The 25,880-nt window shown below is 45.0% G+C and overlaps 1 protein-coding gene across 1 annotated transcript; it reads left to right on the top strand.

Moving 5' to 3' along the window:
- Positions 1-25,388, top strand: SMAGP (small cell adhesion glycoprotein). The gene is made up of 4 exons (XM_027542899.1): positions 1-159; positions 1,047-1,118; positions 23,342-23,422; positions 24,086-25,388. Exons 2-4 carry the CDS (start codon positions 1,085-1,087, stop codon positions 24,262-24,264), a joined length of 294 nt encoding a protein of 97 aa, XP_027398700.1. The 5' UTR covers positions 1-159; positions 1,047-1,084; the 3' UTR covers positions 24,265-25,388.
- Positions 25,389-25,880: the final 492 nt, after the last annotated feature.

The raw sequence follows: 25,880 nt of genomic DNA, 5'->3' as shown, positions 1-25,880 counted from the left end.
TACTCCCGCCGGCCTCGGCAGCTAACTCTGCCGGTCCCTGCGCGCTTCCTCAGCTCCGAGTCCCCGGCGGGTCCCCGCGTTGCCTGCGGTGCCCGCCCCCGTCGAGTTGAGAGGGACGCGCGGCGTCCGCCCGTCCCCGCCGCCCGTCCGACTGGTAAGGTGAGCACGCAGGGGAGGGGACTGCGCAGGGCGGGAGGGCCGGGCGCGCCGGGCGCCCACACTCACACCGCAGCCACCGCGGCCGCGGAGGAACTGAAACCCAGAGCTGCCGAACTTGGGCCTCTGCTGGAGCCTCCCGTCGCGGCGGCTCGGAACCGGTGCCCGGGACGGGCCGCCCTCGGAGCGCAGCAAGCCCTGCCTGGCGCGGTAAAGGGGGCCGGGGCGGAGTCGGGCCGGGGCGGGGGCCGCGAGCCCCGACGATCGTGGACGCGGCGAGGGCCCCAGGGTGTCCCAGTCTCGGCAGGGCCAAGTGGGGGGCGGGCCCAGGGGCCCGGCCAGCGGGGGTCGGTAGACCGCGCGGACGGCGCAGCGGACGACCGAGGGGCGCTGGGGGGCGGCGAGCCGGGCCCCGACAACCGGCCGTCTCGGACGGGCCGGCGGACGATTGAGGACCCTCCATCCGGTTCCCTGCTCCTGGCTCCCCCAGCGGGGCCGGGTCCCTGCCCCCGCGCCGCCACCGAGCCTGGGCCGGGGGCCTGCCCTCCCTGCGCTCTCCTGACACCTAGTGGACGGCTCCCCCAACTCGCGGGCTGGGGGAGAGCCGGTGGTAGGGGGGGAACCTATTACCGCGCCTGGGCGAGCCCGGGTCCGTTGCTAATTTGCAGACTCTACCTAACTTTCTCAGGCCTTGATAAACCTCCTAGGTAAACGTGGTGACCCAGTGAAGGGATCTCGGGATAGACGCTTAAAGGGGAAAGGGTGGGTGGGGGGAGGCGAAGGGATTCAGGAAAACCTGGCACCAGAGGCTTTCTTGGGATTTCCGGTCGTTTTCAGCCCCAGGCACGGGCCCACCCACCTCATGCTGGGCTCTGTCCCTTTTCCTACAGACCCGCACCTCCCTACCGGTGCCCGATCACCTACCGCGATGACTAGCTTTCCAACCACGCCTCCTCCAGCAGGTAGGTGAGCGCCTCTCCCAGTTCAGGTCCCTCACCCCCAGCCCAGTTCCGGAATTCCCTGAGGCCTCAGCCCAAAAGGGAAGACTCTTCCACCACTCTCCACCTGCCTGACACCACAAAACCCGGGAGGAAGCCAAAGGCAACCTGACTGCACGCTTCAGTACAGTTTGAATCGAGTTTCATGGACCGGGGCCCATTCCTGGTACCACTTAGAGCTTTGTGACCTTGAGTGAATTATCTACCTTCTTAGCGCCAGTCTCCTCATTTGTAAAATGGGGGAAATAGTACCTTAGGAGATTATCTGTGAGGGTGAAATGAGATAATCCATGTAAAACACTGAACACAGTGTCTGGTATCTAGTAAACACTCAAAAACATGGGTTATTATTACTGGGTGCTTGTAAGAAAAGTCCATCTATTCCTGGGAAGGAATTCTGCTTGTTTTTTCCCCCGGGCCCCAGTTGTGTGGGATTCCCCAAATCTCTGCCGTGTGGCGTCTTAGTTCCCTCACCAGGGACTGAACCTGGCCCCCTACAGTGGAGGCGCAGATTCTTAACCACAGGACTGCCAGGGAAGTCCCTCAGCCTGCTTTCTAATTCCACTCCTCTGATGATTCACTCCAGCATCAAAACCCCCTTGTTCCTGAAACTATTGTTAACCCTTGTTCCTCAGGCTAGTATCCCCTCTTCTTCTGCTTCACATTGAGAATGGAGTCCCGCCTTTCATTTCATAAACAAACTTAGCTGGACAAACTAAGCTTGTTTTCATTGCATGTTAATTGGGATGAGGGAAGAATGAAACCTTGGTTAGTCTGTATACTTTTGTTTTCATATACGGTCTCATCTGTCATTAGGATAGACATTCTCTGCTTTTCTGTTGCGGAAACAAGTGAGTGAGAACCCCAGGGGAAGTTGAAGGCGCTGTCCTGTATGACTGGTGATGAACACAATGCAGATCTTTAGTTGTCTGCTGAGAGATAAGAAAAGGCAGAAATGGGTAACCAGCTAGATTAGTCAGTACAGGCTTCATGAGCGGGGAAGGGGATGAAGCACTAACGCTTGAAGGATGGGTGAGGTTTATACAGGCCAAGAGGGGTGCAGCAGGGATTCCGGACAAAGGCAGTGCCACCTCTTGTGAGCTGCAGAGCCTGTGCTTACCCTGGAGGGTATCCTGAGGGAGAAGACAGGGCCTCCAGAGTATACCTGCCTGTAGGGAAGAGAAGTGACGCTTGGCTGGCAGCTAAGGAATTAGAACTTGGGCAAAAGGAGAACTATATACATTCCTGTTTTTTTTTTTAAGTTGGTGATAAGATAAACATAATATAAATGTTACCATTTTAATTATTTTTTGGCATGTTGTTCAGTGCTGTTAAGTATTGATTGACATTCACGTTGCTCTGCAATTATCACCACCATCCATCTCCAGAATTTTTCTCCTTCCCGAACTGAACCTCTGTATCTATTAAATAATAACTCTTCATTCTACGTGCCCCGCAGCCCCTGGCCTCCACCATTACACTTTCGATCTGTTTGTATTTGACTGAGTACCTAGTGTAAGTGGAATCATACAAAATTTGTCCTTTTGTGTCTGGCTTATTTCAGTTAGCATAACATTTCCGAGGCACGTCCATTTTGTAGCATGTGTCAGAATTTCCTTCCTTTTTAAGGCTGAGTAATATTATATACATATATATGTATATAAGTACATCATTTTTTTATTCATTCATTCATCAGTAGATACTTGGCTTGCTTGGCTGTTGTGAATACTGCTGCTGTGAACATGGTTTTACAAATATCTCTTTGAGTCCCTGCTTTCAATTCTTTTGGATTTATACCCAGAAGTAGAATTGCAAAAATGTGTGGTAATTCTGTTTAATTTTTTGAAGACCTGTCATACTGTTTCCCAGCTGTACACTTTACATTCTTACCAGCAATGCTTAGGGTTCCAATTTCTCTACATCTCTACAACACTTGTTATTTTTTGATTTTTGATAGTGGCTATCCGAATGGGTGTGAATGGTATCTCACTGTGGTTTTGATTTACATTTCCCTAATGACTAGTGGTGTTGAACCTCTTTTCATGTGTTTATTGGCATCTGTATATCTTCTTTGGAGAAATGTCTGTTCAAGTCCTTGCCCATTTTTTAATTGTCTGGTTTTTTTGTTGTTGAGTTGTATATTTACAATTTTGACCCACCAAATGACTTGAGTAGAGTGGTATTTTAGAACATACCATATAGTCCCCTACCCAATGAGTCCAAGCAAATGTATTAATAAAGTTCCTAGGACAGAAATGGAAAAAATTCCACAGGGTGAGAGCTTGCACTGGGAAGAATGTGATCATTGAGGGCCTTGCATGTCTCTTCCCCACCTCCCTACCTATGCCCTCTCACATCCATTTTCCTCAGTCAATCTGTAAAGTCCTCCCCAAGGAGGACTTTAAGAGGGTTAAAAGTAAGGGCCACATTGTAACTTTCATGGGCCCTTAGCACGTGTGCCTTTGTGGGCCCATTCCTCCATTTGAAAAAGGTAATATATTAAAAATTGTATTTTACAACTGTGTTGCTGTAAGGAAGAATATAATATCAATATAATAAAATCACTAATGATTATATTTATAATTAATTGATTGATATAACAATATTACAATGTCCTAGACATAAACATTCATCAATTTTTTCTTCTGATTTAAAAGAAATTAAGATCATTAAAAAACATTTTCATGGGCCCCTAGAAGTATTGTGGATCCTAGCACGTTGCCTGTTGTACATAGTACATAAGTTGCCCTCTTGGAAGGAAAGTAGAGTGGAACTTGGCATTGTGGGCTCTGCCCACCCCACCAAGTAAAGCCCAATCCCTTGCCACCTAGTCACACTAGGTTGTCCTCACTCTAGATTAGACGCTCAGGGGTTTTCATCATGGTTATTCTTCATCACAATCCTATGAGCACTTATTAAAACTTTATTTATTTATTTATTTTTGGCTACACTGGGTGCTCATTGCTGTGCACAGGCTTTCTCTAGTTGCAGCAAGTGGGTGCCACTCTTTGTTGCCATGCACAGGCTTCTCTTTGCGATGACTTCTCTTGTTGCAGAGCATGGGCTCTAGTGTGCATGGGCTTCATTAACTGTGGCGCACGGACTTAGTAGCCCTGAGGCATGTGGGATCTTCCCAGACTAGGGATCAATCCTGTGTCCCCTGCATTGGCAGGCAGATTCTCAACCACTGGACCATCAGGAAAGTCCTGTGAGAATGTTTCATTCTCATTTTCAAGAAGCAAAAACTGAGGTTCAGAGAAGTTAAATGTTCAGAGGTTAAGAAACTCTCCCAAGGTTAAGCAACTGATAATGGCTGCTGCTGCTAAGTAGCTTCAGTTGTGTCCGATTCTGTGCGACCCCAGAGATGGCAACCCACCAGGCTCCCCTGTCCCTGGGATTCTCCAGGCAAGAACACTGGAGTGGATTGCCATTTCCTTCTCCAATGCATGAAAGTGAAAAGTGAACGTGAAGTCACTCAGTCGTGTCCGACTCCTAGTGACCCCATGGACTGCAAACCAGGCTCCCCCGTCCATGGGATTTTCCAGGCAAGAGTACTGGAGTGGGGTGCCATTGCTTTCTCTGACTGATAATGGCAGAGGCAGGATAGTGTGCCAAGTCTGATTTATTCTAAAGCCTGTATTCTTTCCATCATAGTGTGCTGCTCTCAGCCACTCCACCCCATGGCCGGGGCACATGAAAAAGAAGGAAGAAGAAAGGAAGCAGAATTTCAGGGTGGGTTCCCATGGAAAGGAGAACTCAGGGAGCCGCCCTGTGCTGGGCAGGGCTAGAGCAAATAAGTAGGTTGGCAGACTCAGGTGGCAAAGGATCTGATGTCTCAGTGATAAGAGATTTAGCCCAGGAACAAGGGCTACAAAGAAACCAACCAGTATCTAGGTTAACATTAACAAAAAAAAAAAGGGTAGGTGAGCCAAATAGATCTTGAAGTTCATTTACTGTAGGTTAGGATTTGGGTTAGCCTCAAATCTCAAATCTTGTGGTCCTCAGCCCCAGGCCTCCCTCCTTAAAGAAAATCAGTGCTACAGTCTTTCCATGTCTAAGAAGGGAAGGAACAAAGAAGCATTCTTATTCCTTTGTTTGGAAGAGGAGACAGGAGAGAAATGGGATAAGAAAAGGAGATCATGGAAGTAAACCATTCCTTCCACTTAATGCCAGGTTTCCTGAACTTAGTTTATTTCATTGTTGTTTTTTTCATTACAAAGCTATTACATCCCCCTCAGAGAATAACCTTCTAGACTTCTCTCTCTGTGTGTGTATATATGTGTGTGTGTTTATAGTTTTATTTTAACTTACTTTTTCTTTACAAACATGTAATCATATTACACATACTGCCCTAGCAATGTGCTTTTTTTGTCTAACCATATATTCTGTTCCAGTAATTGCAGCTCTACCACATTCTTTTTAACAACTGTGTACTATTTCCAGAATGAATGGCCTGTCATTTATTCAATCATTCCTCTGCTGATAGATGTTCAGATATGTGTCACTCTTGCAAACGGTGCTTCAGTGAACACCCTTTCCATCCTGCAGTCAAGCTCTGAGAACCAAACCCAGTGGACAGTTCAACAAACTGTTCAGGCTGGAGTGAACAGGGATGGTTCCAGACTTTGGAGAGAACCTTAAAGTGAGGAGACAAATTTGTAGCCTGGCCCAGCCAACCGCTGAGTGACGGGGGCCTGGTGGATGAAGCTTGCTGAGCTGCCTCAGTTTTTTGGCTTGTACGTAGTGATAACACCAACCCTAGTTACATCACATTCTTGGAGTGGAGATAAAATAGCGTATGTTTTGTGAGCTCTAAGTCACAAATATGGATTACCATTGTGATACTTGGACTTCCCAAGTAGCCCTAGTGGTAAACAACCCGACTGCCCATGCAGGAGGCATAAGAGACACGGGTTCAAATCTTGTGTCGGCCCAAAGGCCCCAGCTCATTCACTCGAACATCCTGTGACCATAGTCTGAGAAAAATTCTACTGCATAGAGTTGAGCTCATATTCTTCTTGTTTTGTTTTTTTTTTTTGGCTACTCCGGGAGTTGGTGATGGACAGGGAGGCCTGGCGTGCTGCGATTCATGGGGTCGCAAAGAGTCGGACATGACTGAGCGACTGATCTGATCTGATCTGATACCACATGATGTGTAGAATCTTAGTTCCCTCACAAGGGATCCAACCTCTGCCCCATGTAGTGGAAGCTCAAAAGTTTTAACCACTGAACCACCAGGCAAGACCCTGATTTCTTTTTTTAATTGAAGTATAGTTGATTTACAATGTTGTGTTTGTTTCTGCTGTACAGTAAAGTGAACCAGTTATATACACAAACGTATACCCAGTCTTTTTTTTTAGATTCTTTAAAATTTGTTATGTTTTTAATAGACATTTTATTTTGGAATAATGTTAAGTTTATAGAAAAGTTGAAAAAATAGTACAGTACCCTTTCAGTTCAGTTCAGTTCAGTCGCTCAGTCGTGTCCAACTCTTTGCGACCCCATGAATCGCAGCACGCCAGGCCTCCCTGTGCATCACCAACTCCTGGAGTTCACTCAGACTCACGTCCATCGAGTCAGTGATGCCATCCAGCCATCTCATCCTGTCACCCCCTTCTCTTCCGGCCCCCAATCCCTCCCAGCATCAGAGTCTTTTCCAATGAGTCAACGCTTCGCATGAGGTGGCCAAAATATTGGAGTTTCAGTTTTAGCATCAGTCCTTCCAAAGAACACCCAGGACTGCTCTCCTTTAGAATGGACTGGTTGGATCTCCTTGCCCTAGTCAATCTAATTACATGGACCACAGCCTTGTCTAACTCAATGAAACTAAGCCATGCCATGTGGGGCCACCCAAGATGGGCAGGTCATGGTGGAAGAAGTCTGACAGAATGTGGTCCACTGGAGAAGGGAATGGCAAACCACTTCAGTATTCTTGCCTTGAGAGCCCCATGAACAGTATGAAAAGGCAAAGTGATAGGATACTGAAAGAGGAACTCCCCAGGTCGGTAGGTGCCCAGTATGCTACTGGAGATCAGTGGAGAAATAACTCCAGAAAGAATGAAGGGATGGAGCCAAAGCAAAAACAACACCCAGTTGTGGGTGGGACTGGTGATAGAAACAAGGTCTGATGCTGTAAAGAGCAATATTGCATAGGAACCTGGAATGTCAGGTCCATGAATCAAGGCAAATTGGAAGTGGTCAAACAAGAGATGGCAAGAGTGAACGTCGACATTCTAGGAATCAGCGAACTAAAATGGACTAGAATGGGTGAATTTAACTCAGATGACCATTATATCTACTACTGTGGGCAGGAATCCCTTAGAAGAAACGGAGTAGCCATCATGGTCAACAAAAGAGTCCAAAATGCAGTACTTGGATGCCATCTCAAAAACAACAGAATGATCTCTTCGTTTCCAAGGCAAACCATTCAGTATCACAGTAATCCAAGTCTATGCCCCAACCAGTGGCGCTGAAGAAGCTGAAGTTGAATGGTTCTATGAAGACCTCCAAGACCTTTTAGAACTAACACCCAAAAAAGATGTCCTTTTCATTATAGGGAATATATAATGCAATTTATATTCTGGACTGGAATGCAAAAGTAGGAAGGAAGTCAAGAAACACCTGGGGTAACAGGCAAATGTGGCCTTGGAATACAGAATGAAGCAGGGCAAAGGCTAATAGAGTTTTGCCGAGAGAACGCACTGGTCATAACAAACACCCTCTTCCAACAACACAAGAGAAGACTTTACACATGGACATCATCAGATGGTGAACACCGAAATCAGATTGATTATATTCTTTGCAGCCAAAGATGGAGAAGCTCTATACAGTCAGCAAAAACAAGACCAGGAGCTGACTGTGGCTCAGACCATGAACTCCTTATTGCCAAATTCAGACTTAAATTGAAGAAAGTGGGGAAAACCACTAGACCATTCAGGTATGACCTAAATCAAATCCCCTCTAATTATACAGTGGAAGTGAGAAATAGATTTAAGGGACTAGATCTGATAGACAGAGTGCCTGATGAACTATGGATGGAGATTCGTGACATTGTGCAGGAGACAAAGTGGATGTCTGGGAAGGCCTTACAAATAGCTGTGAAAAGAAGAGAAGCGAAAAGCAAAAGAGAAAAGGAAAGACATAAGCATCTGAATGCAGAGTTCCAAAGAATAGCAAGAAGAGATAAGAAAACCTTCCTCAGTGATCAATGCAAAGAAATAAAGGAAAACAACAGAATGGGAAAGACTAGAGATCTCTTCAAGAAAATTAGAGATACCAAGGGATCATTTCATGCAAAGATGGGCTGGATAAAGGACAGAAACAGTACCCTCTAGTTACCTCAAATGTCATTCGGTACATTTGCCATCGATGTGGAGAACCACAGTACATTTGTGAAGACCAAAAAATTAACACTGGCACGATACTGTTAACAAACTACAGATTTCACTGAGATGTCACCAGTTTGAAGATTTGAATTTGAAGAGAATTCTGATAAAAGACTTCATATTTTCAAAAATTCTAACATTAAGACTGAGAAAAGTCTTGGAGGGTCAGCTAGTTCAGCTACCCTTTCTGAGCTGGAATTCTCTTTCCCATTCCCCATGGAGCATCTGTCCCATTTTGCCCTTCATTCTCTGGGGGAGACACCCATCTCCCATTAGTTTCTGCCAGTAGTCCTCTTGTACAAGTTGATGTATTCGAAGACAGCACTCAAGTCCTAGTCCTTGCTTCCTGACCGGGTTTTCACTCTGAGCTTTCTCTTGCAAGCTTTCCTTATCTGATATGGTTTCCAAGCCATTCAATGTGTTGCCTGCTCAACTCAAAAACACCCAGACTCAACTCAGCAGCCTAGGAGTGGCACAGAGTGGGACTGCACTGCTGATACCATTATTAGAGGCCATATTTATATTCATGGTGCAAATTGCCAACACCCTCTGGATCATCAAAAAAGCAAGAGAGTTCCAGAAAAACATCTATTTCTGCTTTATTGACTATGCAAAGCCTTTGACTGTGTGGATCACAATAAACTGTGGAAACTTCTGAAACAGATGGGAATACCAGACCACCTGACCTGCCTCTTGAGAAACCTATATTCAGGTCAGGAAGCAACAGTTAGAACTGGACATGGAACAACAGACTGGTTCCAAATAGGAAAAGGAGTGCGTCCAGGCTGTATATTGTCACCCTGCTTATTTAACTTCTATGCAGAGTACATGAGAAACGCTGGGCTGGAAGAAGCACAGGCTGGAATCAAGATTGCTGGGAGAAATATCAATAACCTCAGATATGCAGATGACACCACCCTTATGGCAGAAAGTGAAGAAGAACTCAAGAGCCTCTTGATGAAAGTGAAAGAGGAGAGTGAAAAAGTTGGCTTAAAGCTCAACATTCAGAAAACAAAGATCATGGCATCCGGTCCTATCAATTCCTGGCAAATAGATGGGAAAACAGTGGCTGACTTTATTTTTCTGGGCTCCAAAATCATTGCAGATGGTGATCACAGCCATGAAATTAAAAGATGCTTGCTCCTTGGAAGGAAAGTTATGACCAACCTAGATAGCATATTAAAAAGCAGAGACCTTACTTTGCCAACAAAGGACGGTCTAGTCAAGGCTATGGTTTTTCCAGTAGTCATGTATGGATGCAAGAGATGGACTATAAAGAAAGCTGAGCAGAGAAGAATTGATGCTTTTGAACTGTGGTGTTGGAGAAGACTCTTGAGAGTCCCTTGGACTGCAAGGAGATCCAACCACTCCATCCTAAAGGAGATCAGTCCTGGGTGTTCATTGGAGGGACTGATGTTGAAGCTGAAACGCCAATACTTTGGCCACCTGATGCGGAGAGCTGACTCATTGGAAAAGACTCTGATGCTGGGAATGATTGAGGGCAGGAGGAGAAGGGGACGACAGAGGATGAGATGGTTGGATGGCATCACCGTCACAATGGACATGGGTTTGGGTGAACTCTGGGAGTTGGTGATGGACAGGGAGGCCTGACATGCTGCAGTTCATGGGGTCGCAAAGAGTCGGACACGACTGAGTGACTTAACTGAACTGAAAATAAGAGCAAGTTTTTAATATTTTAGGATTATAAAAGTCATTATCATTGTAAGAAATTTGAAAGATAAAGGAAAAGATATAGAAGAAACTAAAAGGCGTCCGAAATCCTACCACCTCCCTGTCGCTTTCACTGCTTTGAGGTCTATGCTTCCAGCGTCAGTGAGTTTCTACTGATCCCACTGCTAAGTCTTTTATAGGTGCTGCCACTAAGCTGTGGCTTCCCCCTGCTTTATTTGTGAGTAGTTGATTTCCTGGACCTAAGAGCAAGGAGTCTGTTGAATTCTCATCTTGTTAAATCTGGCCCATTTCTCCAGTCATTTTTAATCTCTGTTTATCAACTTATCAGTGGCTCCTCTGACTTTGTGTCTTTCACAAATTTGCCAAAACTTCCCTGGGTCTACTGGGCTCTGTATTTACCTGAAGGACACTAAACCCTTCCACACTAGGCCTGTGTGGAAGGCACCAATAAGGCAGAACACCAAAACAAAAGCTCTTGCAAAGAATTTGATATTTACTTTTTGGGGGGCCGTGCTCCCCGACTTGTGGGCTCTTAATTCCCTGAGCAGGGATTGCACCTGGGCCCTCAGCAGCAAGAGCACAGAGTCCTAGCCACTGAACTACCAGGGAGTTCCCTCATGTATGTGTATTTTTGAAATATTTATTTTTATTTATTTAGCTGTGCTGGGTCTTAGTTGCGGCATGTGGGATCTAGTTCCCTGACCAAGGATCAAACCCAGGCCCCCTGCATTGGGAGCGTGGAGTCCCAGCCACTGGACCACCAGGGAAGTCCCCCTCACTATTTTTAAAACACTAGCCAAAAAGCTAGTTGTAACAACTCAAAAAAGAGTTGTTACCATAAGGGGAAAATGTATTATTGGACTTTGTTATATCTATCTTGTGATTTAACATTTTTATTTTGAATTACATAAAGGCCTTAATTTGGCCCTGGCATGGTCTGTCATAATAATATCAATTCAAAAAGAACTAAGGTCAAGTCCCAGCGGAAGAAGCTCTGTTTAGACTGGCATCACTCCATTCCTTGATGGCCAATTACTACTCCACTTAGTCCTCAATAAAGCCAGGCTGTGTTAGTCCACAGAGATATTATAAACACTCAATCATGTGTTCTCGGATGAGACGCTAGCTATTCAGGCAGCACCTTCAACTCCCCTAACCCACCCCCTCCCCATCCTTACTCTTAAGTTGATGACATGACCTTCTATTTTCTGGAGCAAATTAGAGTTCTCAGAACTACCGAAGGCTCCCCTGCCCCCATCTACATACTACCCGCCTCTGTGCCCACGTGCACATTAATCACGAGTGATCTCTGCTGTCTGCAGCCAGTTCCTCCATCTGTGCACTGGATCCCATCCCTTCAAGGACGTGGCTCCAGCCGTCAATTGTTCCCTCTCATCTGAGTCATTCGTATCCATACATAAACATACTGTCATTTCTCCCATCCAAAAAGCAAAAACGAAAAACTTGAACTCAAAAAAATAAAAAAATAAAAAGAAAGAAAAACTTGAACTCTCTTCCCCCCTCCAGCTATAGCTCTATTTCCCTGCTCACCTTTGCAAAAAATAAGAGAGTTTATATACTGTCATCAGTGCCTTTCCTTCTCTTTTTTTCTTTTTTACTAAAGTGTAATTGTAATTATTGACTTACACACTGTGTTAGTTTCAGGTGTACAGCATAGTGATTCAATGATTTATTTATTCAGTAGATACTTATGTATCCTTTTTCAGGTTCTTTTCCCTTATAGGTTATTAAAAAATATTGAATATAGTTCCCTGTGTTATACAGTAGGTCCTTGTTGGTTAATTATTTTATAGATAGTAGCATGTATATGTTGGAGAAGGCAATGGCACCCCACTCCAGTACTCTTGCCTGGAAAATCCCATGGACGGAGGAGCCTGGTGGGCTGCAGTCCATGAGGTCACTAAGAGTCAGATATGACTGAGCAACTTCACTTTCACTTTTCACTTTCATGCATTGGAGAAGGAAATGGCAACCCACTCCAGTGTTCTTGCCTGGAGAATCCCAGGGACGGGGGAGCCTGGTGGGCTGCCGTCTGTGGGGTCGCACAGAGTCGGACACAACTGAAGCGACTTAGCAGCAGCAACAGCAGCAGCATGTATGTGTTAATCCCAAGCTCCTAATTTCCCCCTTTCCCCTTTGGTGACCATAAATTTGTTTTCTGTGTCTGGGTTTATTTCTGTTTTATAAATAAGTTCATTTATTTTTTTTAGATTCTACAATAAGCAATATCATATCATGTTTGTCTTTGTCTGGCTTACTTAGTGTGACAATCTCTAGGTCCATCCATGTTGCTGCAAATGGCATTATTTCATTCTTTTTATGGCTGAGTGATATCCCACTGTGTGTGTGTGTGTGTGTGTGTGCGCGCGCGCGCACCACGTCTTCTGATCCATTCATCTGTCAGGTGACATTTAGGTTGCCTTCTCTTTTTTTCCTGAACCCACTGTAAACCTGGGATTTATACTCAGCACTTCACCAAACTTCTCTTGTCAAAGTTCCTCATGACCTCTGCATGGCAAATCCTGGTAGTCCTTCTGCTTGGTCTGTCTGGCTGCTACTCCTCAGCCTCCTAACCCTCCCTGGGCTCAGTCCGTGGTCCTCTTTGTCTGTACTTACTCTCCTGGTGATCTCATTCAGTCTCATGTTTGTAAATATGCTGGCTTTTTATTTTTTTTTTATAAATTATTTCTTCATGGCTGTGCTGGGTCTTTGCTGCTGTGACAGCTTTTCTCTCGTCGTGCCGAGTGGGCACTACTCTTGGCTGCAGTGCTGGGGCTTCTTCTTGTGGTGGCTTCTCTTGTTGCAGAGCATGGGCTCGAGGGTATGCAGGCTTCAGTAGTTGTGACTCCTGGGCTCTAGAGCACAGACTCTGAGTTGTTTTCTGCAGCATGCGGGATTTTTCCGGGCCAGGGATCGAACCTGTATCTCCTGCATTGGCAGGCAGATTCTTTACTACTAAGCCACCAAGGAAGCCCTGTGCTGACTTTTAAAATCTCTAGTCCAGACTTCCTTCCCAGATTCCAGTTTTTTAATTTATTTATGGTTGTCCTAGGTCTTCGTTGCTTTGCTTGGGCTTTCTCTAGTCGCAGTGAGCGGGTGCTGCTCTTTAGTTGGGGTTCTTGGGCTTCTCATTGTGGTGGCTCCTCAGTGAAAACCCTGGACTGCCAGGGAATTCCCCCCTCACCTTCTATAGGTGTTTATTTTACTCAAGTCACCTCCCTGGCCACCCCATTCACAGTCCAACTCCTGATTCCCTTTCCTGCTTTTATTTTCTACATAGCACTAACCAAAGTCTAATGTGGTACAACCTTTACTTCTTTATCTGTTCATGGTCCATCTTCCCCCAATCAGGATGTAAATTGTTTGACAAAATGGGTTTGTTTTTCTTTAATTGTGGTAAAATTAGACACAACATAAAATTTACCATTTTAAAGGATACAGTTTAATGGCATTATGTACATTCACATTGTTCTGCAGCCATCACCATTATCCATCTCTAGAACTTTCTTGTCATCCCAAACTGAAACTCGGTACCTGTTAAACAGTATCCCCTCATTCTCCTCTCCTCCCAGCTGCTGATAACCACTTTCTGTATCTATGAATTTGACTATTATGGGTACCTCAAATAAGTAGAATCATGTGATATTTGTGCTTTTGTGACTGGCTTACTTCAGTTAGCATATCTTCAAAGTTCATGTTGTAGCATGTGTCAGAACATCCTTCCTTTTTAATGCTTCATAATATTCCATTGTGTGTGTGTGTATACACATACACATGTATGTGTGTATGTCGTGTCTGACTCATTGCAACTCCATGGACTGTAGCCCACCAGGCTCCTCTGTCCTTGGAATTCTCCAGGCAAGAATATGGGAATGGATAGCCATTCTGTTCTCCAGGGGATCTTCCCAATGCAGAGATCAAACCCAGGTCTCTTGCACTGTAGGCAGATTCTTTACCATTTGAGGCACCAGTTCAGTTCAATCACTCAGTCGTGTCCAACTCTTTGCGACCCCATGAATTGCAGCACGCCAGGCCTCCCTGTCCATCACCAACTCCTGGAGTTCACTCAAACTCACGTCCATCGAGTTGGTGATGCCATCCAGCCATCTCATCCTCTGTCATCCCCTTCTCCTCCTGCCCCCAATCTCTCCCAGCATCAGGGTCTTTTCCAATGAGTCAACTCTTCGCATGAGGTGGCCAAAGTACTGGAGTTTCAGCTTTAGCATCATTCCTTCCAAAGAACACCCAGGACTGATCTCCTTTAGAATGGACTGGTTGGATCTCCTTGCAGTCCAAGGAACTCTCAAGAGTCTTCTCCAACACCACAGTACAAAAGCATGAATTCTTCAGCGCTCAGCTTTCTTCACAGTCCAACTCTCACATCCATACATGACTACTGGAAAAACCATAGCCAGGGAAGCCCATATACATAACACACACACACACACATACACACACACACACATATATATATATAATTATGCCATCTTGTGTTTATCTGTTCATCTGTTGATGGACACTTGAGTTGTTTCACTCTTTAGTTATTAATGTGAATAATGCTGCTGTGAACATTGGTGTACAAAAAGCAGTCCCAGTTCCTGCCTTCATTTCTTTTGGATAAATACCCAGAAGTGGAATTGCTGGATCATGTGATAATTCTATTTAATTTTTTTAAGGAACTATGAACGCATGAGATTTTGCCTGTTATGTTCACTAATCTATAACCAAACTAATCTATAATCGAACAGAGGCTGGTCCAAAGTATATACTCCATAAATACTTGTTGAATTAACTTCTTAATTTCTCATTCTCTGGACAGTCTAAAAAGGCTGTGTGACTTGTCTGACCTAGCTTACTCCTAGTGGTCTCACACTAACTCTTAATGCTTGTGGTTTCAAGTTCAAGACCCCCAAAGCAGTCCCTTATAACTTGTACTAGAATTTTGCTGGGAATGATATCAGTTTCCACCAGTTGTTTATAGAACCCACCCCATTCTGTGGCCCTTCAGGCTTCTGGCCCCTCTGTCTTTCTCAGAAGCTCCTGTGTCACCAATAGCTGTCCCATTAACATACCCTCTCAGTGCCCTTGACTGTCACTTAACTGAATCCCTTTTAGATTAGCCTGGTGCTTTTTGCTTCGCTTCTCTTGAGCTCACTTCCCCGTGTCGCCAAGGCTCCTGCTACTCTTTTAGTGCAGAAATCATTCACTTTGACAGGAGACAGAGGCAAAAGGGGCTGAAAGAGTTCTAGTCTCTCTGTTACCTCCAATCTCTTAGTTTCAGTGCCAGACAGCAGACTTGTCCCATTTCCTTGTTTTTGCTCCAAATATAACACTTTTAAAATTGTCCTTCCAGTGTCCTTTGCCAGCTGGAGCTGTGTACAGTTTCCTGATACGGTTCTCTAAGTTTCTGCTATTAGCTTTTATGTGCATTTTTTTAAAGACTCACCTTCTGAAATCACGTTACTGGAAATGGGCTTACAGGAAATACAGAATTGGGACAGAACACTCAAAACTTATGTAACTTTGTAACAAGAACCCTAGAACTACAACAACAATCTGAATTAAAATATTAGCAGTCAAATCTCTGCTAACAGTTGAACCTCGAATCCTTGTCCGTCCTAGACCCCTGTGCCCTGGGGAGTGTGCTTCCAGCTAGATTAGAGGTAGGTTCCAGAGAGATGTCACTTCCAAGAAAGACTGTTTTCATCAAAATTAAAAATCTGATGTAGGATCTGCCTTCTTCTGGTGTTTTTTGCATAGAGATAAATAATGGCAATGGCACCCCACTCCAGTGCTCTTGCCTGGAGAATCCCATGGATGGAGGAGCCTGGTAGGCTGCAGTCCATGGGGTCGCTGGGGGTCAGACACGACTGAGCGACTTCACTTTCACTTTTCACTTTCGTGCATTGGAGAAGGAAATGGTAACCCACTCCAGTATTCTTGCCTGGAGAATCCCAGGGACGGGGGAGCCTGGTGGGCTGCCGTCTATGGGGTCGCATAGAGTCGGACACGACTGAAGCAGCTTAATAACTTAGCAAATTTCGTATAGGGGTCTCCCTTCATCTGATGTGTTGTATAGAGGGAAAATTTTTTTACCACCTTCGTTTCCATTTATTGCTTCGCCAGATGGCTTAATATAAGTGGAAACCAACTGATACCTGCATCCAAGGAAGGTACTTATACTGAATTTTATGTTTCTTAAGGTCTTTCTCTATTGCTAAAATGTACTCTTTAGTTCATGGTACTAGTGGAAAAGAACCTGCCTGCCAATGCAGAAGCTACAGGAGACTCAGGTTTGATCCCTGAGTCAGGAAGATCCCCTGGAAGAGGCCATGACAACCCACTCCAGTATTCTTGCCTAGAGAATCCCATGGACAGAGGAACCTACCAGGCTACATGCAGTCTGTGGGTTACAAAGAGTCGAACACGACTGAACAACCAACACTTTCGCTTTTCACTCTTTAGTGGTAGAAAGCTTGAAGTTGTACATGAACCAGCATGACAGGTATCATTCTGATGTCATTCCCTGTTCACCAGTCGCCTGTGAGCAAGTGCGCGTTAAAAGAGCAATCTTTGTAGCACAACAGTCTGTATTTGGTTGTGGTCCTCTGTTTCTGTTTTATTTTTCCTGTGTTTGTCCATATCTTTTAAAGCTTTGCACTTTTGGAAATCTTGTTGTGCTACCTCATAGTTATTTTCGCTACTTTTTCCTTTTTTTCCCTGTTGGAAAAAAGATGTTCCCTAGTGGTAGGAAGGTTTAGTATAAATAGCTTGCTTGGGGGATTTACCAGCTGTGCAGTGGGTAAGACTCTGTACTTCCAATGCAGGGGGTGTGGGTTCGGCCCCTGGTCAGGGAACTAAGATCCCACATGTTGTGTGGTGTGGCCAAAAAAGTGTTTAAAAAAAAAAACCTTGCTTGGGCTTTGAGAGGGGTAGTCCTGGATTCAGATCGTGACTCCTTCCACTGTTCCTTCATGAGTAATACAGGACATGTCACAACTCTCCCTGGAGCTTTGGAGTCCGCATTAGCAAATAAAAACACCTCCTGTGAAATGACTGGTATTCTAAGGATTAATAATTGTGTGTAGGAAGTACCCAGCACAGAGTAGGGACTTAGCAAATGGCAGCTGTTAAAACTGGGATCATCTGCAGAATTCCCCACTATCCTGGGTGGAATCCCAAAGGTGTCAGACAAGATGGGAATCAGGCTCACTCCCTGTGCTCCAGTCACAGTGGCCTTCACGTCCTCTCGTCTCAGAGCTTTGAGCAGGCTCTTCTCTCTGCCTAGGATGTACTCCATATCGCGCCCCTATCACCCTGGAAACTCCTACCCCAGCTTCAGCTTGCAGCTCAAATCCTGCTTCCTGAGGGGGCTGTTCTTGCCAGAAGACTATCTCAGCCCCTCTGCCACATGCTCACCTGCATGTTGCCTTTGCCACCTGTATCGCAGTTCTTAACTGTGAACTTGGTGTGGTGGAGGCTGAGCTCTGTGAAGGTAGATGGTGTCTCTTTTGCTCACCCCCAGTGTACCTGGCCAGAGACAGCAATGGCAACCCACTCCAGTACTCTTGCCTGGAAAATCCCATGAATGGAGGAGTCTGTTGGGCTGCAGTCCATGAGGTCACTAAGAGTCAGATATGACTGAGCAACTTCACTTTCACTTTTCACTTTCATGCATTGGAGAAGGAAATGGCAACCCACTCCAGTGTTCTTGCCTGAAGAATCCCAGGGACGGGGGAGCCTGGTGGTCTGCCGTCTGTGGGGTCGCACAGAGTCGGACACGACTGAAGCGACTTAGCATCAGCAGCAGCAGTGTACCTGGCACATACCTGGCAGAAGGTGAGACTTAATGAGTGCTACTATTCCTATTTGGGCTTCCCTGGTGGCTCAGCAGTAAAGAATCAGCCTGCCAATGCAGGAGACCCAGGTTCAATTCCTGGGTCAGAAAGACCCCCTGGAGGAGGAAATGGCAACCTACTCCAGTATTCTTGGGGAACTCCATGGACAGAGGAGTCTGGTGAGCTGCAGTCCATGGGGTGGGAAAGAGTCAGACACAACGTAGCAACTACACAACAGCTATTATCAAGTGCATGTTGAGATGCCTCTTATGGGTGCTTCCAGGGTCAGTCAGACTATTTTCCCTGGGATATCTCTGTTCCACAGTAACGTTTCCTTTTTTTTTTCCTTTTAAATAGACATTGAAAGAAATGTCTGTTGTCAGCAGGAATGGAATTTTTGTTTGCTTTTTACTGCATTTATATATTTCTTTTGGCTGCGGTGGGTCTGCACTGCAGTGTGCAGGCTTGCCCCAGGTGCAGTAAGTGGGGACTCCTCTCTAGTTGCAGTGCAGTGGCTTCTCTTATGGAGCACGGGCTCTAAGGCGTGCGGGCTTCAGTAATTACAGCACAAAGGCTTAGTGGCCCCAGGGCATGTGGAATCTTCTGGGACCAGGGATCAAGCCCGTGTCTCCTGCATTGGCAGGTGGATTCCTAAGCACTGGACCACCAGGGGAGTCCCCAGTAATACTTCCTTAACTGTTACCTTTCAAACCCCTATGTGCTAAGCCACTTCAGTCATGTCTGACTCCTTGCAACCCCATGGACTATAGCCCACGAGGCTCCTCTGTCCATGGGATTCTCCAGGCAAGAATACTGGAGTGAGTTGCTATGCCCTCCTCCAGAGGATCTTCCCAACCCACTTCAGTTCAGTTGCTCATTCGTGTCCGACTCTTTGCGACCCCATGAATCGCAGCACACCAGGCCTCCCTGTCCATCACCAACTCCCGGAGTTCACTCAGACTCATGTCCATCGAGTCGGTGATACCATCCAGCCATCTCATCCTCTGTCATCCCCTTCTCCTCCTGCCCCCAATCTCTCCCAGCATCAGAGTCTTTTCCAGTGAGTCAACTCTTCACATGAGGTTGCCAAAGTACTGGAGTTTCAGCTTTAGCATCATTCCTTCCAAAGTACCCCCAGGACTGATCTCCTTTAGGATGGACTGGTTGGAACTCCTTGCAGTCCAAGGGACTCTCAAGAGTCTTCTCCAACACCACAGTTCAAAAGCATCAATTCTTCGGCGCTCAGCTTTCTTCACAGTCCAACTCTCACATCCATACATGACCTCAGGAAAAACCATAGCCTTGACTCGACGAAACTTTGTTGTCAAAGTAATGTCTCTGCTTTTGGATATGCTATCTAGGTTGGTCATAACTTTCCTTAGCGTCGTTTAATTTCATGGCTGCAGTCACCATCTGTAGTGATTTTGGAGCCCAAGGAAACAGTCTGACACTGTTTCCGCTGTTTCCGCATCTATTTCCCATGAAGTGATGGGACCAGATGCCGTGATCTTAGTTTTCTGAATGTTGAGCTTTAAGCCAACTTTTTCACTCTCCTCTTTCACTTTCATCAGGAGACTTTTTAGTTCTTCTTCACTTTCTGCCATAAGGGTGGTGTCATCTGCATATCTGAGGTTATTGATATTTCTCTCAGCAATCTTGATTCCAGCTTGTGCTTCTTCCAGCTCAGCGTTTCTCATGATGTACTCTGCATAGAAGTTAAGTAAGCAGGGTGACAATATACAGCCTTGACGTACTCCTTTTCCTATTTGGAACCAGTCTGTTGTTCCATGTCCAGTTCTAACTGTTGCTTCCTGACCTGCATATAGGTTTCTCAAGAGGCAGGTCAGGTAGTCTGGTATTCCCATCTGTTTCAGAATTCTCCACAGTTTATTGTGATCCACACAGTCAAAGGCTTTGGCATAGTCAATAAAGCAGAAATAGATGTTTTTCTGGAACTCTCTTGCTTTTTCGATGATCCAGCGGATGTTGGCAATTTGATCTCTAGTTCCTCTGCCTTTTCTAAAACCAGCTTGAACATCTGGAAGTTCATGGTTCACATATTGCTGAAGCCTGGCTTAGAGAATTTTGAACATTACTTTACTAGCGTGTGAGATGAGCACAATTGTGCGGTGGTTTGAGCATTCTTTGGCATTGCCTTTCTTTGGGATTGGAATGAAAACTGACCTTTTCCATTCCTGTGGCCACTGCTGAGTTTTCCAAATTTGCTGGCATATTGAGTGCAGCACTTTCACAGCATCATCTTTCAGGATTTGGAATAGCTCAACTGGAATTCCATCACCTCCACTAGCTTTGTTCGTAGTGATGCTTTCTAAGGCCCACTTGACTTCACATTCCAGGATGTCTGGCTCTAGGTCAGTGATTACACCATTGTGATTATCTGGGTCGTGAAGATCTTTTTTGTACAGTTCTGTGTATTCTTGCCACTACTTCTTAATATCTTCTGCTTCTGTTAGGTCCATACCATTTCTGTCCTTTATCGAGCCCATCTTTGCATGAAATGTTCCCTTGATATCTCTAATTTTCTTGAAGACATCTCTAGTTTTTCCCATTCTGTTGTTTTCCTCTATTTCTTTGCATTGATCGCTGAGGAAGGCTTTCTTATCTCTCCTTGCTATTCTTTGGAACTCTGCATTCAGATGGTTATGTCTTGCCTTTTCTCTTTTGCTTTTTGCTTCTCTTTTCACAGCTATTTGTAAGGCCTCCTCAGACAGCTATTTTGCTTTTTTGCACTTCTTTTCCATGGTGTTGGTCTTGATCCCTGTCTTCTGTACAATGTCACGAACCTTCGTCCATAGTTCATCAAGCACTCTATCTATCAGATCTAGTCCCTTAAATCTATTTCTCACTTCCACTGTATAATCATAAGGGATTTGATCTAGGTCATACCTGAATGGTCTAGTGGTTTTCCCTACTTTCTTCAATTTAAGTCTGAATTTGGCAATAAGGAGTTCATGATCTGAGCCACAGTCAGCTCCCGGTCTTGTTTTTGCTGACTGTATAGAGCTTCTCCATCTTTGGCTGCAAAGAATATAATCAATCTGATTTCGATGTTGACCATCTGGTGATGTCCATGTGTAGAGTCTTCTCTTGTGTTGTTGGAAGAGGGTGTTTGCTATGACCAGTGCGTTCTCTCGGCAAAACTCTATTAGCCTTTGCTTCATTCCATATTCTAAGGCCACATTTGCCTGTTACCCCAGGTGTTTCTTGACTTCCTACTTTTGCATTCCAGTCCCCTATAATGAAAAGGACATCTTTTTTGGGTGTTAGTTCTAAAAGGTCTTGGAGGTCTTCATAGAACCGTTCAACTCCAGCTTCTTCAGCATTACTGGTTGGGGCATAGACTTGGATTACTGTGATATTAAATGGTTTGCCTTGGAAACAAACAGAGATCATCCTGTCATTTTTGAGATTGTATCCAAGTACTACATTTTGGTCTCTTTTGTTGACCATGATGGCTACTCCATTTCTTCTAAGGGATTCCTGCCCACAGTAGTAGATATAATGGTCATCTGAGTTAAATTCACTCATTCCAGTCCATTTTAGTTCGCTGATTCCTAGAATGTCGACGTTCACTCTTGCCATCTCCTGTTTGACCACTTCCAATTTGCCTTGATTCATGGACCTGACATTCCAGGTTCCTATGCAATACTGCTCTTTACAGCATCGGACCTTGCTTCTATCACCAGTCCCATCCACAACTTGGCATTGTTTTTGCTGTGGCTCCATCCCTTCATTCTTTCTGGAGTTATTTCTCCACTGATCTCCAGTAGCATACTGGGCACCTACTGACCTGGGGAGTTTCTCTTTCAGTATCCTATCACTTTGCCTTTTCATACTGTTCATGGGGCTCTCAAGGCAAGAATACTGAAGTGGTTTGCCATTCCCTTCTCCAGTGGACCACATTCTGTCAGACCTCTCCACCATGACCCGCCCGTCTTGGGTGGCCCCACATGGCATGGCTTAGTTTCATTGAGTTAGACAAGGCTGTGGTCTGTGTGATTAGATTGACTAGTTTTCTGTGATTATGGTTTCAGTGTGTCTGCCCTCTGATGCCTCTTGCTACACCTAACCATCTTACTTGGGTTTCTCTTACCTTGGACGTGGGGTATCTCTTCATGGCTGCTCCAGCAAAGCGCAGCCGCTGCTCCTTACCTTGGACGAGGGGTATCTCCTCACAGCTGCCCCCCCTGACCTTGAACGTGGAGTAGCCCTCCAGTGCCCGCGCAGCCACTGCTTCTTGAACCCGGGGATCAAGCCAATCTCTTAAGTCTCTTGCATTGGCAGGCGAGTTCTTTAGCACTAGCGCCACCTGGGGAGCACCTACAGTAAAATGCTGACTAGGAGAAAACTGAAAGGCTTCCTGACTTCTTATGGAAACGGAAGCCAGGGTAGTGACTTTTTAGAAGTGGGACTTACAGGCTCTGAAGGACAGATAGACCAATATAGCAGGAGGAGGTATGGGATATATTTTAGGATAGGAGAGGCCTTATTTCAAAAACTTTGAAATTGCAAGGCCTACTCTGAAAGTGAAGAAAAGGGTTTTAATGAGGGAAGGAGAAATGTTTCATTATTTAAACAAAATGTTTACAAAGAGTTTGTAAGAACATTAAAGAAATGCATGTGCTCTATAATATAAATACACATACACGTATATGCATTCATTATTTGATCTCATTTATGTAAACATGTATATTCCTAACAATAACATACCCTATTGAATTACTACATGTCACAACAACCCTATAAAGTAGGTACTGTTATCACCAGTTTGCAAATGCACAGATGGGTTAGGTAGTTTTCCAAAAATGACACAGCTAGTGAAAGATAGAGTTCAGATTTGAACCTTGCGGGTATATATGTATATATGTTTGTATGTGTGTATTTTTTTTTTGCCAGGCAGTGCAATTTATAGAATCTTAGTTCCCCGACCAGGGATCAAACCCCGGGCCCTCAGCAGTGCAAATGCAGAGTCCTAACCACTGTACCACTAGGAGATTCTAGAGCCCATACTCTTAACTACTATGTTAGAGAGGAATCTATCAAAATGTTCATTGTGGTGGTTTGTTTTCTCCTTTGTTCTCCAGGTTTTTCTATACAGATATCCTATAAGAGTTAAATGATGAAAGTTTGAATAGGGCAGAAGTGGGGGTGGTGAAATTGAAGGATAAATATGTGTTTTAGAACAAAAGAATCCACCCTATTTCCTTTTCCACTTTGTTAAATTTTCCAGAAGAACTGATGGCTACCACAATTCTACAGGCCACTGAGGCCCTGTCTCTGGAAGCTGAAGCCAGCACAGCTCTCATTGCAGGTAACAAAGACTCTGAGTCAAATCCAAGGGGCCTTCTGAGCTCAGGGGCCCTCTTGCTCCAAAGACAGCCAAGAAACCAATGTGATGGATTAAGATTCTCCCTGTACAGAACAGCACCACAAACTAGAGACCAAATCTATTAGTGGGTTCACTTTGGCATGTAAGTTATGTTACACACATAGAGGCTTCACATCAGAGGCACTGCCAGTAATTGAGAGGTTGGGAGATGGCCACAAATAGATGCACTGCCTATGGATGCTGCAGTCGGGTGTGGGGGTAGGGATGAGGACGTGTGTGGTTTGTTGAGTGGTGAGAGAGGATGGGAGGGGTCAGAAACCCCTACAGGAGGCTATGGATTTAAAAACTCTTCCTGTTGGGATAAGCGATTTCCTGTTTCCCTCCTTCCGTTTCTATCATAATCATCAGGAACTAGTTAAGCAGGAGTTCATTTTGACAGAAATCAAAAGTCCTTAAGCCCAAGGAGACTCTAGATATCATGTGCTGAGGAAGTTGGGCTTGGTGGGAGAATATGGACTTAGATGCTAGTTAACAGCATGAGGCTCCTCATTACGAGTGAGGGAATCGTCTAAAGCAGGGGACCCCGTGAGTTACTGAGACGCCCGAATCCTGAAACATGTCTGCATTTTCCCTCTCCTTTCCAAGTTGTTATCACCGTGGTCTTCCTCACCCTGCTCTCAGTCGTGATCTTGATCTTCTTTTACCTGTACAAGAACAAAGGCAGCTACGTCACCTACGAACCCGCAGATGGCGAGCCCGGCGCCGTTGTCCTGATGGAGAATGACTCAGCCAAGGGCAGAGAAAAGGAAGAATATTTCATCTAATGGTTCCCAGGCCCCCAGGAGCTTATCCAGGTTCCAGTGCTATCACACTATTTATTAGGTTAAAGTTTTACCTGAAACCGGTGAGAAGCGTTGATTGATATGGGTAAACCTGAGCTCCTTCCAGGACATGGGCCTAAATGCCAGCATCACCGACACCATGGACCAGGGACACAAAGCTAGCTGCTCACGCCTCTAGCCAGGCCTGTCACTCAGCTTCTGACTGATGAGTGAGATGGTGCTGGGCTGGCAACACTGGAGTGTATGCCCAGGCATCTTCACTTTTTCACAGGTTGAAGGGAAGAAGAGAGTTGGGGGTCACTGGATGCTCCTCTGTCCCTTACCTGGTCACCGAGTGACAAGCCAAGTGGAAGTAGTATCCTCAGTTCTTCCCAGAGGCAGAGCACAAGGAAAGGCTGGGCCAGGAAACTGTGGAGACCTCCCTCCTGATGAACATGCCACGTCCCTTAATCTGAGCCCTTCCTTATCCCCCAACAATCCAGATATATGCTATTTTTATCGGAATTAAAATTGTTTATTGATACAGAAATCAGATTCTCATGTGCAAAAAAATCACCATCTTTATACTTCGACTTATCTTTGCTGGAACTTTTGTGACAGTTTGCTCTGTCGTTTTTGTTCAGCCTCTCAATCATGTCCGACCCTTTGTGATCCCATGAACTGCAGCATGCCAGGCTTCCCTGTCCTCTATTGCCCAGAGTTTGCTCAAGTTCATGTCCATTTTTTGCTTACTCAACTCTTACCTGTGTCCTCTCCCAAGCAAAGGGGGCCCCAGGAAGTTTCAGAAGTTCCCAGAACAATCTCACGTTTGCAGCAGAGATGGTCCTGGGAAGTTTGTCCTAGAAGAGGATCATTAGAAATAGACCCTGGGAGATGAGTTGTTTAGCCTCCATCCTGGCAAAGGCCAGGATGTCCCTGATCCATTCTGTGTACACACAGAGGGAACAAGGAACAACCTGTGACTTTTCCCACCAGTGCCCTTTCTATCTCATTTCATCCATCTCAAAATGAGGCATATTTAAAAGGTACAGCGTTTTGGTAGAAATCATTAACTCTCCATGCATTGTTTACTTTGGAATTAAACTAAACCTCCTTCAAGGTCTTAACTATATTGCGTTCATTTTTCAAGCTCAAGTCCACCCAAGGTAAGACCTAAGAGTTGAGAAATTCATCTTAGCAACTTATATTCCAGTTTTCAGCATTTCTCCAAACAGAATTTTGGAAAAACCGAAGATCACACTCAACTTACAACTTAACAAGTTGTCAAACTAAAAAAACATTTTCCTCAAGTCAAACTTAAGGGCAGGAGGAGACTCCTCCAAATGAGGAGACTCAATTGTTCCCTTATTTCTAAGTTTATGTTCTGAATTCCTCTGGCCTAATAGGCTTTTAAGAATCTGAAAGTGCTTAGGAAATAAAATGAAAAAAATCTAAAAATCTAGAATGGATCTCATAAAAATGGTCAAATCTTAGCCTTGTACTCCTGCATTTATTTCAAAGACTTCATTAAAAGAAAAAAAACAAAACAATGACAGCAACACTTATCTGAATTCTAGGTGAGATATAAAAAACGTTATATACAGAAGAGATCTAAAAAG

This window comes from Bos indicus x Bos taurus, chromosome 5 (genome assembly GCF_003369695.1).
Source record: "Bos indicus x Bos taurus breed Angus x Brahman F1 hybrid chromosome 5, Bos_hybrid_MaternalHap_v2.0, whole genome shotgun sequence".
In the NCBI taxonomy this organism is placed as follows: domain Eukaryota; kingdom Metazoa; phylum Chordata; class Mammalia; order Artiodactyla; family Bovidae; genus Bos; species Bos indicus x Bos taurus.
Note: the sequence above shows the minus strand (reverse complement) of the source record. Positions and strands in the feature narration are given on the sequence as shown.